Raw genomic sequence first — 11823 nt, 5'->3', positions numbered from 1 at the left:
TTCCTGCTTGCTTCAAGTTAGAGCACAGAACACAACACTGAGTTAGAGTTTGCACTGAATATTTATTGAATTCAAACTACCATGATTCTTCACTTCTACAGCTGAAAAAGAAATCAACAAGTCTTAACTTCTAACCCAGTGACAGGCACAGCCATAAACCAGATGGCATTGAATGCATGGCTGCTGCCCTGCCCAAGGCTGTCCAACTGGCACATCTACATGAAGGAACAGATCCTGAAGTACATGGCTGATAAATGAGTACAGGCAGCAGGTTCAGGACTAAAGGAACATTTCTTTTTTCTACTCCTACCTGCAGTATTTTATTAATGTGTTTCATTGAAGAAAGGATTAAAACAGATGCTGATATTTTCATAGAGTAAGAGTTTCTCCTACTTGTACATTAGTATATCAATCATTTCATGCAAAGCATAAAAATGAAGCCACATCCTTGTGAATGAGTTTTTTTTTTCCTAGACTGGCTAAGCTGGGTTCTTTTATAGCATGAAAAAGAGAAGCATAACTAAAATACAGGCTTTCATCTACGTGTTGGTTACCGGCAGTGCCACTTTGATAGTTAATGGCTAAGTAAAATCACTCCAGTTTGTGTTCAAGAGGCTTTTGAACCATTATTTATGCTTTGAGTGTTTTTTTTCTATCACCCCAATGACTTGCTATATCCAAGATATCTAAAGCTAACCAAACCAACAGTTTTCTGCACCGCAGTTCTGCAATTCCCATTTCCTCCTGAATCAACAGAAACCCCTTCTATCCTCTCTGGTCATTCATGGCATGAAAGGAGACACACAAACCAGAGAATCAGGCCTACAGCAGCTGTGTCACTGCCTGTGGGAATCCACACCACCTTGTGTGTTACAGACTGTTGCGCCTACACCAAAGTCACGTTTAAAGAATTAAACCTGGTCCAACGTGGAGTAGGAGCAGCTCTGCTTTGCTTGAGTATCACTCCAGACTGTGGCTAAAGCAGCCCACAGACCTGGAGGTTCATATTGACACCCTTTCAAAGGCAAGAAGCAAGCAAGAGAAAATGTGGACTTTGTCCACTGCAAAAACCACTTGGAGCCCCTTTTTCTCCATGAACAAAGGAACAGAGCACTCCTTCAGCACCCTTCTGAGAGAATCTGCAGCCCTGTGGCACAGCCAGGCAGGGATGGAATGTCTCAAAGGAAACTGCTCTTGTCCCTCACTACTGAAAAACTGCAAGTGCAGGGAAAAAAAAGGCTGGCTTCTGGCAGGACACAGCCTCCCTCTGCACCTTGGGAAGTGTTCTGCTTAGTTTCTGGTTTCAGTGCTGGACTGTGCTTTGGAGAGCTGAGACCCTTGAGATCGCACAACTACTCCAGACACAGCCACGGCACTTCTAGGTCCACCATCAATTTCCTATCCTGTTCTGCCCCAAGAAAAGGAAGTGTCTTGTCAGGCTGATGCTATCCTTGACAAAGTACCAGGAGTTTAACAAACCAAGCTAAAACAGAGGCACTGAACCTGAATTCCTGCAAGTCTCCCTCTAAAGCACTTTGGCTAATGTGAAAGGTAGTCACAGAGGTTCTTCTGAACCTTCTAACAGCTCCCTTCCAAACTGCCAGCAGTAGCTTTGTGGTTTATTTCACCACATCCCCTGAGGGGAAGTTTTACAAATCAAAGTCCAGGAAAACTCTCATGTGAACTTCCCTTCATGGGCTACTATAAGAAATGAGAGCTAAAAATAAGAACTAAGCCTTATTGATAGCAAGTCCAGAGGCATCAACAAGGCACAGTCCAAATAACTATGAGCCCCAAACACCTTGAATTTCTACTGATGGCTTTGAAGTTGTAAGTAACAAATGCAGAGGTCCAGATGCCTCTGTACGTGGCCAGAACTTCTGAAGATGCAGCACAAGCCAAAGCAAAGCACACCAGGAGAATGTAAAACCCATCCCCAAGCCTGCTCCTTTGTGCTGACTCCCTGCATGCTTCAGAAGCCTCACCTGTCTACCCACAAGCTTCATGCAGAGAAGAAACAGCATTGTGCAGAGGGTTTAGACACTCCTCAGGTCAGAGTCCCAACAGCACATAGGAAATCCAGTTTCTTCCACTTGAATGTCTAAAGATACACCAGCAGAGAACTTCCTGCCTCACAGAGAGGCTTCATCTCAGGAGGCCCTGCTTTGAGTGAACAGCACCTTTATGCTCCCTGTGCAAGCTAAAAATGCACCCCCTGGACTCTTCAGCATGGTAAAAAACCCTCTGAAGAGCCTGCAGTGTGAAGCTGTGAAGCATGTTCTGGAGCAGAACAGCAGACAAACAGCTTCATTCCACAAGGTCTGCTGTCACAGAGTGCACAGCCCTGCTCTGCAGGATGCCTCCCTGAAGCCTTGCTGGTGTGTTCCCAGTTTCTGAGTCGATGTAATTTTCTGGTGATTCTGACACCATTTCTTATCCATCAACTCTGTAAAAGCCTCTGCATTTCCATTCTGAGGAGATTTGTCATGTTGCCTTTTATAACTTCAGGTCCTAAGGCCTGAACTTAGTAACAGTTGATTCTGCACCATCCCATGGAGCCATACACCCAGAACTTGTGTATTGCAGACCCTGATGATGGACAACAATCTGCCTATAGAGAAAAAGGCAACACTGAGACATACCTCAAAGCCTGGAACCTGAATCTGTCAAGGACATCTTCCTGTTTCTTTCTCAAAGGGGTTATTGCTACCTGCAAAACACATTCAGACCTGAAAATTAACTCTGGGGATCCTTTACAGCAAACAACAGAAGCCACAGTGGCTGCTGAAGACAGCTGACAATGGTTTGTACCATCATTTCACTCTTGGAAGGACAGTTAAGGTCTTTGCAAAACCTTTCACTGTAGCTCTTCCTCTCACTCGTGGACATTTCTACTACATCACTATCTAAAGGCTTTAGTAATTCAGACCAAAGCATCAGGAGATTTCCCAAACTGATTAAAAAAGCTACTCCTTTTTTATCTGAAACAAAATCTTTGAGAGTTTTCAAACTAAGACTTACGAAGAGTTGCTGTAGGCCTGATTATCTGCAAACTACATTAAGATCTGAGGCCTTACTGTTTCATTGCACTGAGAGAGAGAACAGTGCCACTGGAAAACAACCAGAAGGCAGGGTACAAGGCTTCAGTGAACTGGCTCTTGAACTTATAGATCACATTGTGCTTCTCTCCAACAGCCAGGAAGAGCACAAAGCCTCCCTCACAGTGGAGCAGCACCCCAATCTTGGTAGCCTTCACGTTGGGCAGGCACTTTTCTACATCATCATGCCAGGATGATATTTTGGAGTTAAACCACTCAATGCACCAGGAGCTGCTGTTCCTGCCCAGGCGGCTCTCGGGGCCCTGCCGGTCCATGCTGCCGTAGCAGATCCCAATGCCGCAGAAGTTGTTCTGTTGCATTTCCACTTCCCAGTAGTGGATGCCTCTCTTGAAGCACTGGAAGCCCAGCACTTGGGGACAATCCATGAAGCGCTGAGGGTGGTAGCCATAACTCATGGGGGTATCTGAGACAGCCATCTTGGTGTATTTGTCAGACAGGACCACCTTGTTGTGAGCGGTGTTGAAATCCAGGGTGATGTTAGCAGCATCTGCAATGACACAGGGCAAGGAAGGGATTGAAGGGCCCTGCCCAGGCACTTGTTCCTCCATGTGCTTATCTCCCTGTCCTGCTCTTCTCCACAGTATCACAGAACCACAGAATGCCAGGTTGGAAGGGACCCCAAGGATCATTTGGTTGAACCTTTCTAGGTGACAATGGAGTTGCAATGAGCTGGCCCAGCACCTTGGCAAGCTGTGTCTTCAAACTGACAATGTAGGGGAATCCACTGCTTCCCCTGGGAAATGATTCCAGTGTCCAGTTTTTCTCATAGGGAAACAGCTTCTTCTGGATTCCAATGGGAATTTTCCCAGGAGTAACTTGTCCCCATAACAGCTGCTGGGTTCATCTGCAGCTCTGTTTTGCACAGCAGACAAATGTAGGACAGGTTTCCTTCCCTTCTGCATCTCCAGGGGATGCCTTCCCCTGCCAAACAGATGCTGGCAGAAGAAGGGGATGGCTGATGTGGCAGTGGAAGGTATATACCATGCTGTCTACCGTCTGGAATAGCATCTTCAGCAAGCCACTGTGGGCTCATGTAAAAGCCTACATTTCAGGGCACATCATGTTTCGAGGCTACCCTGATATAATCATTCTGGGCAAAAACCCCAGAAGCCACTACTGAGAAAAGTTCATTTGCCTACAGAAAGATACTTGACAATCAAAGATCAACTTGATTCATCTGGTGAAAGAACCACTTAGAAACCTCCTGACCCCTTCTCCTCCAAAAATTTCCTTCTTTTGTAACAACCTACCAGGCTAAATTAACCCCTTCTACAGTAGTTTTGTCAGATAACTTCCTGCACTCCCTGCCCTCTGTGGTTCATCTTTAAGTAGTATATCATTGAGTCTCTTACACTGCAAAAGCTCCTCTCTGGGTTTCTTCATGAAGCTCTCCATAAGCTCTTTATTTGAAACAGCAGCTGTAGCACTTGGAGTTCCTGTGGTTGGTGCTGTGTTGGCAGAAGAAAAGAGACTTTGGTCACTTGGGAACAAAGATGATTAACACCATCCCAGACACAGTTTGGATGGACATCCACTGTGCTGCCATTCAGCAGGACCTGGACAGGCTGGAGAGCTGGGCAGGGAGAAATTTCATGAAATACAACAAGGGCAAGTGTAGAGTCTTGCACCTAGGAAAGAACAACCTCGTGGGCCAGGATAGGTTGGGGACTGACCTGGTGGAGAGCAGCGCACAGGAGAGGGACCCAGGGGTCCTGGTGGATGGAAGAATGACCATGAGCCAGCAATGTGCCCTTGTGACCAAGAAGGCCAATGGCATCCTGGGGTGTATTAGAAGTGGAGTGATTAGTAGGTTGAGAAAGGTTCTCCTCCCCCTCTACTCTGCCCTGGTGAGGCCACATCTAGAATATTGTGTCCAGTTCTGGGCCCCTCAGTTCAATAAGGACCTCAGGGAACTGCTTGAGGGAGCCCAGCACAGAGGCACAAAGCTGCTGCAGGCAGTGGAACATCTCCCTCTGAGGCCAGGATGAGGGAGCTGGGGCTTGGAGCAGAGGAGCCTGAGGGGTGACCTCATTCACGGTGATAAAGATGTGCAGGGCTGGAGCCAGGCTCTGCTCAGGGATGTCCAAGGACAGCACAAGGGGCACTGGGGGCAAGCTGGAGCAGAGGAGGTACCACAGGAACAGAAGGGAAAAGTTTGTCCCTGTGAGGGTGCTGAGCCCTGGAGCAGGCTGCTCCACTCTTGCTGTGGAGTCTCCTTCTCTGGATTCATTCCAAACTCATCTGGATGCATTCCTGTGTGATCTGGTGTAGGTGTCCCTGCTCTGGCAGGGAGGTTGGACTGGATGAGCTTTCAAGGTCCCTTCCAACCCCTAATGTTCTGCAGATCTGTGATCTAGAGTCGTGAGGTCCATGCAAGCTTAATGTCAAGAGTAGCTCAGGTTGCTCAAGCTTGGAAACCCTCTCTTGTCTCTGGACAACCTCCTTCAGCATTTGGTGGCTCTCAGAGTGACTAGTGAGCCTTCTCAGAGCAAGAGTTGGGTTTCTGCTAAATACACCAACACCAGTGACCATTACTTACCCTTTTAAGAGCAGTCAATGAAAATTAAGAGTAAGTATGCTGGAAGCTTGGACTCACCAACTTTAGGAGCTTTCTTCTTCTCCTCTGGAGAGGAAAAAAAAAAGAAAGAAAAGAACTGTGAGTACTACTGAGACTGAAGGGCCACTGATGGACTGTGGCAGCTGTGGCACCATCATCATAGCTTTTCTGAGGCTGCAGCAGTGGATGAAGCTGACAGTCCAGCATGCTGAAGCCACATACAAGTACACTCACACAGATGAAGCACAACCTGCTGTTTGCTTCCTATTTCACAGGGTCACAAGCCTGGGAGAAGCTTCACCTCTAGTCCAGGATGGAGCCTGTTAGGGCAAGTGGTAACAATCCTGTCCCCACGAGGCACACAGACATTTCCCTTGCTTGTTACAGCAAAACTCCTCATGCAGCAGCAGGAGCTGCAAGTCCACTCAGCTCCAGCATCCCCAGCAGACCCCACTGAGTGCTCCACACTCAGCCCTTGTGAATGGGATGGGCCATGTGTCAAGAGCTCAGTGGAGGGGGCAGAAGCATTTCTTAACACACAGATTTATTTCAAAGGAGAACATGGAAGATCTCCCAGACAGGCCAGAGGGCTGCATCAATGCTGGTACTTGGACAAAACAGCATGCAAAGTCCCAGCATAAGCTGCCATTGAGACTGTCTCCATCATTCCAGCCTTAGACTAGCCAAGACATGACCAGCCAAATGTTTAAGTCTGTCATTAGTCACCACTTACTGGTATTTGCCTCCACCTGCGAGGTGCCTTGAGCCTGCTGAAGGACTTTGTCTTGTTGGGGAGAGGAAAGAAAAGAAACAGAAGGTGAAGAGGTCATGAGCAGGACTCAATACACACAAACCCATCAAACAAGCCACCAGATGTTTACTTCAAAAGAAACTACCCTGCAAGAACCAGAGGAAGGGGAGGCTCTGCTTTGCTTTCCAGCCTGCATGGACACAACCATTGTACAGCTCAGCAGGCATCCAGCACTGAACAGCACTGAACAGCCCCAACCACACTTCCATCCTGTGCCAAAGTGTTACTGGAGAGAATCCCCACACCACCACCACAGCTCCCAGGTAGCTGCTTGGATTCTTAGCTAATGGTAAAACTGTGGTTAGGAGGAGATGAGGAGGAGGAGATGATGTTCTTCAGTACTTACGTGCCTTTTTCCCAGCAGTTTTGCTTGCAGCAGCTGCTGGAGCAGGTTTAGCTTTCACAGGGGGTGGGTTTGCTGCAATGAAGGTATTTTATGTTATGGTTTGTATTGCCAGCAACAGTCATGCTTTAGACATGTTTCAATCTCATTTTTCAGTTATCTGGATAGAACTGAAGTGAGCCTCAGCAGAGAAGCCAGCCCATGCCCCAGTCCAGAAGATAGTTCTGTTTAACCTGGTAAGTAGAACTTTGTTCTACACTGCTTACACCAGCAGCAGTTTCACAGCTGGGTAACCATAGTCCTAGCACTGTAAAGCCTCAAATCCACATTCTAACTGCAACCCACCCTATTGCATAATAAAACCAGAAATTACTGTGAGGAATAAAGGCTGAGCTGTGCCAGAAGCATTTTATATTCTATAGAAGGATGCTACAGCATCACAATACTCAGCAGCATTTCCATCTACAGATAAAAGTGGGACATTTTTGCTCTTAGTTTAGCCCAGCATTTTGGTGTGGAAACAGAGGGCTACAGAAGCTGGAAGACAGGGTTCACATGAACCAACTCTACTTGCTGTACCATTTCTTTTAATGATATTTGCACTGGAGAGGGAAGATCCCTCCTTTGAGCTCAAAGCCATGGCAGCATATGCCACTTCTCCCACTGACAGAGTACTTTCCACTTTTTTTCTCTCCTTACACTGAGGCACTGATTGTTTCACGATGTCCTTAAGGTTAATGGCAGCCTGGTAAGTGGAGTGCATCAAGTTTTGGTCCATTTCAATTGTAGGAACATAAGCATCTTTAGTGGATGTTCGTTGCAGTGCTGTTGCTCTCTGAAATGACAAATGGAAGACCTCATGAGAACCACCTTGTGTAGAAGACATAGAAAAACACAAAAACACAACCAGAGTGCTTTAAAACTGGGTGGGGTTTGTGCATTCCTCTCCAAGGAGCAAAGGCTACAGTCAGACACTACCTATGACAGCATTTTGGCTGCAACCCACAGGCATAAATTCTCAGCTGAAGCAGTAAGAAACATCTGCTAGAGAGCTTCACAACACAGAGCTGCAACACCTCAGGGAGAGTTCTCTCACTCACTGGTCCCTCTGCTCGTGGCAGAGGTAGTGGCTGAAGTGGGGGCAGGTAGCAGAGCCCAGCACTCCTTCACTGATAGCTGTGTACTGATGAGTGCATGCTGTCCTAGCAGTCTCTTGCACACAGCTGCACCATTGGACTGAAGGTGTCTGGAGAGCAGGACTCTCACAGCAGGCTTTTGTGATTCTGCAGTCTAGAGACATGGGGGACTGGATTTGCCTTGAAAGGACATATTACCTTCAAAAACAGAACATCATCACCTTCAGTCAGGGCCATCTCAATCTGATCTGTCAGAGACTGAATTTCCTTCTTCTTATTTCCCAGGATACCGCAAACATAATCAAACTTATTACAAACTTTTTTTTCTTCATCTGCAATGACTTTCAAGGTGTTATTTTCTTTTTCTTCAATTAACGCTTTAATTTCTGAAAACTCTGTTCTGATCAGATCTCTCTTTCTGGAAGCTGTCTCCTGGAGCAGACAAGGACAGACAGTTTCAAAAGGACAGTTTGTGGACAAAATACTGCTTACTACTACTATGAGAGAGAAAGTCCTTGAAGAACATATAGGTTTCTACTACTTGAGCCAGCACCATTAAATCCATATATTTAGTTTGGAAAGAAAACTCATTTGCTCCCAAGGAATCCAGACAATCCTCACAGATTGCCCAGCTACCCTAGCTGCTCCTCAGTTTCTTGGTCTCTACCACTTGGTTCAGAAAGGATGGTACCTGATGCAGCTCCCGGCACAGATGGCATCCCTGACCATCAGCTAAGGGCAAGGATTAGTGGTGATGATTCATGGGGAAGAGTCATCCCACATTTCTGCACTGCTCACTGATCCATCAGCTTGGGCTGTAGGGACATGTGCTTGCTGGTGTGACAGCAAAAGATGGGTCTGAGCCCCATTACAGGTCGGGAGTGCCAGCAGTGGGGGTACAAAGCCCTTCCTTGGTGTCTGGCTTGCTTCTGTCTCCCACAGAGCTGCCTGGCTCTACCAAAATGCCTCTTTTTTGTTCCTTCCCAGTCACACCTTCTCCTGCCACTGCTATCACAGGAGTGCAGGCACCAACCCCATGTGGTGGCCAGCAGACACCAAGCAACCTGCAGGGGTTTTGCTGTCCCCCACTTACAGCAGCTTGATTTTGGTTTGTCTTCACCCTGGTTATCAACTGAGCAGTCCTTTCACTCTGGTTATGCAGCTCCACCAGTTTCTTCTTCAGCACCAACTGCAACAGAAGAAATCCATAAGCATTTCAGTGCAGCATTTGCTATGCCTGCTCTGGGTCAGGCTGTGCTTGTTTACAATAAAGTTTTAACAACTGTTGCAAGCACCGAGCACTCTTGGTTTAAGATGGACTGCTCTTCACATCTGCCACGATGTACAAGTCCTCTCCTGCACATATGGCTTGTGGAGGCAAGACCCTCCCTGCAGCTCCACCTCTCCCAACAGCAAGACGCCTGCCGTTGACTCACCCTCTTGCTAAGGACTGGCTGCTCTCAGCAGCCGAGCAGCTCCCAGCACTGACACAGTTACGTTATCTCTCAGGCTGGACTTGGACACTGCCTTAATGCTACTGTCACCCCCTCTTGTGTAATTGCACTTTTATTGCTCAGTAACCTGCTCCTTTAGTTCAAGATGCTGCTAAACTAAACTAGGGAGGACTTCTGAGGGTCAGCACACGGGTGGGAGTTTGCCCCCCTCAAGCATGCTTTTCTCACCAAGGCCCCATCTTCAGCTGTGCCATAAGACATGGAGCCCAGGTTTTCTTCCCTCCCACTCTGTGGAGAACCTCCTCCTGCCTTTCATCTATGTGATAAGAGACCTCTCTGGGCTACTTTTACAGTTCTTTGCTTCTTAAAGTGATACAGAGCCACGTCTGCCTACAGTTCCTCGGGCATCCTGGGTAGGGCCCTGAGCAAAGCCTGCGCAGCAAGCAGAGTAGGCTGAGAGTTGTGGGTGAACCCCCCAGAGGTCATAGCCCTCCCAGTCAGCCCAGCCCAAGGCAGGAGATGGCAGTCACCTCCCCGACGCCTTCCCAGGCCCCTGGGGCACCATCTTGGATAGAGTAGGAACACGAAAGGAAGGGTTCAGGCCTTGCTGGTGCCGTGTTGGAGGGCAGTAACGGTAACCAAAGGCAGAAACAGGAGTCCAGGCCTTGGTCCTGCCTCCCCAGCATTCCACAGTCTATGACCCCAGCATCCGAGGACCTGCCAGACCTTGGGGGAACAAAGAGATGGTTGGGATGCCCCTCGGAGAGTGCTTCAGCCCTGGGCAGAGCTGAGACCCCCCACCGCTCACCTCAGCGTTGGTTTTGGCCACCTCCAAGGGGCTGGTGTGGCACAGCTTGTGCTCGAGCAGGCAGAGGGAGCAGATGCAGCTGCCGTGCTGGCTGCAGAAGAACTCGAAGAGCTTGTCGTGCTTCTGGCACTTGCGCTGCTGGAGGTCGCGCAGCGGCGGGCACAGCTGGTGGGCACGGAAGGCAGGGCTGTCCTGGTGCGGCCGCAGGTGCTCGGCGCAGAAGGAGGCGGTGCAGGTCAGGCAGGTCTGCACGGCCGGGGCCTGCAAGCAGCTGTCGCAAAATATGGGGGCCTCCTCCACCCCGCGCCCTGCTGCTGCTTCCTCCTCCTCCTCTTCCTCCTCCTGCTTCCCGGCCCCGGAGCGGCCCTGGAGCTGCTCAACCACCTTGCACAGCACCGTGTTCTTCTGCAGCTGCGGGCGGCTCTTGAAGGTGGTCCGGCACTGCGGGCAGCTGAAGGACCCCGACAGCCCGGCCCAGGTGAGCTCCAGGCAGGAGGAGCAGAAGTTGTGCCCGCAGGGGATGGTGACAGGGCTGCTGAAGAGACAGAGGCAGATGGAGCAGGTCAGTTCCTCCTCCAGCCCCTCCAAACTCGGCTCCAACACCGACGCCATCGCCCCAGCTCCTGCTGCCCGGGACACCAGAAACGAAACTGGGACTGAGGCTTTCCGAGAATCTACGCGGCTGGTCCCCGCCCCTCCAGGAGGGGCGGCAGCTCCGGGACCGGCCCCCGGCAGCGCGAGTTGCCGAGGCGGAGGCTGCAGCTCTGCCGCTCCGGGACCGGCAGCCGCGGGACGCTCCCAGCTCTGCCCCGCGGGACGGCGCCTGGGGAGCCGGGACGGGGATGCTGCGGGCACGTCCGCCTGCACCCCACGGGGCTGCTTCCGACTGGGTTTGCCGTAGAATCATAGAATTGTTTCGGTTGGAAAAGATCGCTAAGATCATCGAGTCCAACCATCAACCGAAAACCACTATGGCCATTAAACCATGTCCCGAAGAGGCACAGTGCCACGTGGGATTTATTGTAGCCTTAAAACAGATTTTCATGTGTAAGAACTGGAAAAAAGCAGGTAAAAGCTTATTGCATATTTAATTGCCAAAGACAAGTCAGGTGCCTGCCTTGGTATTCAGGCTTCAAGGTTTTAGGTGTTCCAGGCAGCTTGGGCTTCTGTGCATCTGTTCTTCATCTAGAGCAGGAAATATCAACCAAATTCTATTTCATGTCCATGTCACCGCTGCCAAAGGACACCTCACATGGAGAGCTGTTGGTGTTCCTTTTAATGACATTTTAAAAAGTAGTAGGGAATGGGAAGGCTCTTCTCTGAGAAGACCAAAAGCTTTGAGGAAAGCATTGAGGTTTGTCTGTTTCAGAGTGCTTTGAAAGAGACTCCTGGCCAGTTCTTTTGGAAGATTCAGTTAAATCTGAGTGGCGACTGCACCCCTGCATTGTACAGATAATGCTGACTTCTACCTACATCAGTACCCAGCTCCAGTCTCAGACTCCTTCAGGATGAGATACAGAGGGGTTGTGCATCACAGGCTCTGATCCCCTGCTTGTTCTTGGAGCAGAAAGGACCACAGGAGGTGTTCAGAGCTG

The 11823-nt window shown here is 49.3% G+C and overlaps 1 protein-coding gene across 1 annotated transcript; it reads right to left on the bottom strand.

The window, feature by feature from the left end:
* Window positions 1-3016: 3016 nt before the first annotated feature.
* Window positions 3017-10840, bottom strand: TRIM25 (tripartite motif containing 25). Its single transcript, XM_054393770.1, has 9 exons — window positions 10229-10840; window positions 9060-9155; window positions 8165-8398; window positions 7506-7665; window positions 6834-6905; window positions 6410-6460; window positions 5716-5742; window positions 4472-4567; window positions 3017-3606 (listed from the first exon to the last, which is right to left on the bottom strand). Exons 1-9 carry the CDS (start codon window positions 10838-10840, stop codon window positions 3074-3076), a joined length of 1881 nt encoding a protein of 626 aa, XP_054249745.1. The 3' UTR covers window positions 3017-3073.
* Between the last annotated feature and the right edge of the window lie 983 nt (window positions 10841-11823).

Source organism: Indicator indicator, chromosome 29 (genome assembly GCF_027791375.1).
Source record: "Indicator indicator isolate 239-I01 chromosome 29, UM_Iind_1.1, whole genome shotgun sequence".
Classification (NCBI taxonomy): domain Eukaryota; kingdom Metazoa; phylum Chordata; class Aves; order Piciformes; family Indicatoridae; genus Indicator; species Indicator indicator.
This window is presented reverse-complemented; position numbering and strand designations above follow the sequence as displayed.

Bases quoted from the DNA above. Each gene is read 5' to 3' on its own strand.
- TRIM25 (XM_054393770.1), bottom strand. From the start codon at position 10,840: ATGGCGTCGGTGTTGGAGCCGAGTTTGGAGGGGCTGGAGGAGGAACTG. The intron at 6,906-7,505 runs GTACTCTGTCAG...CCTTCATTGCAG, and splicing joins GGAGAGAAAAAAAGTGGAAA to CAAACCCACCCCCTGTGAAA. The intron at 3,607-4,471 runs GTAAGAGACTCA...GTGTCATTGCAG, and splicing joins CAGAGAGGAGCTTTTGCAGT to ATGCTGCTAACATCACCCTG.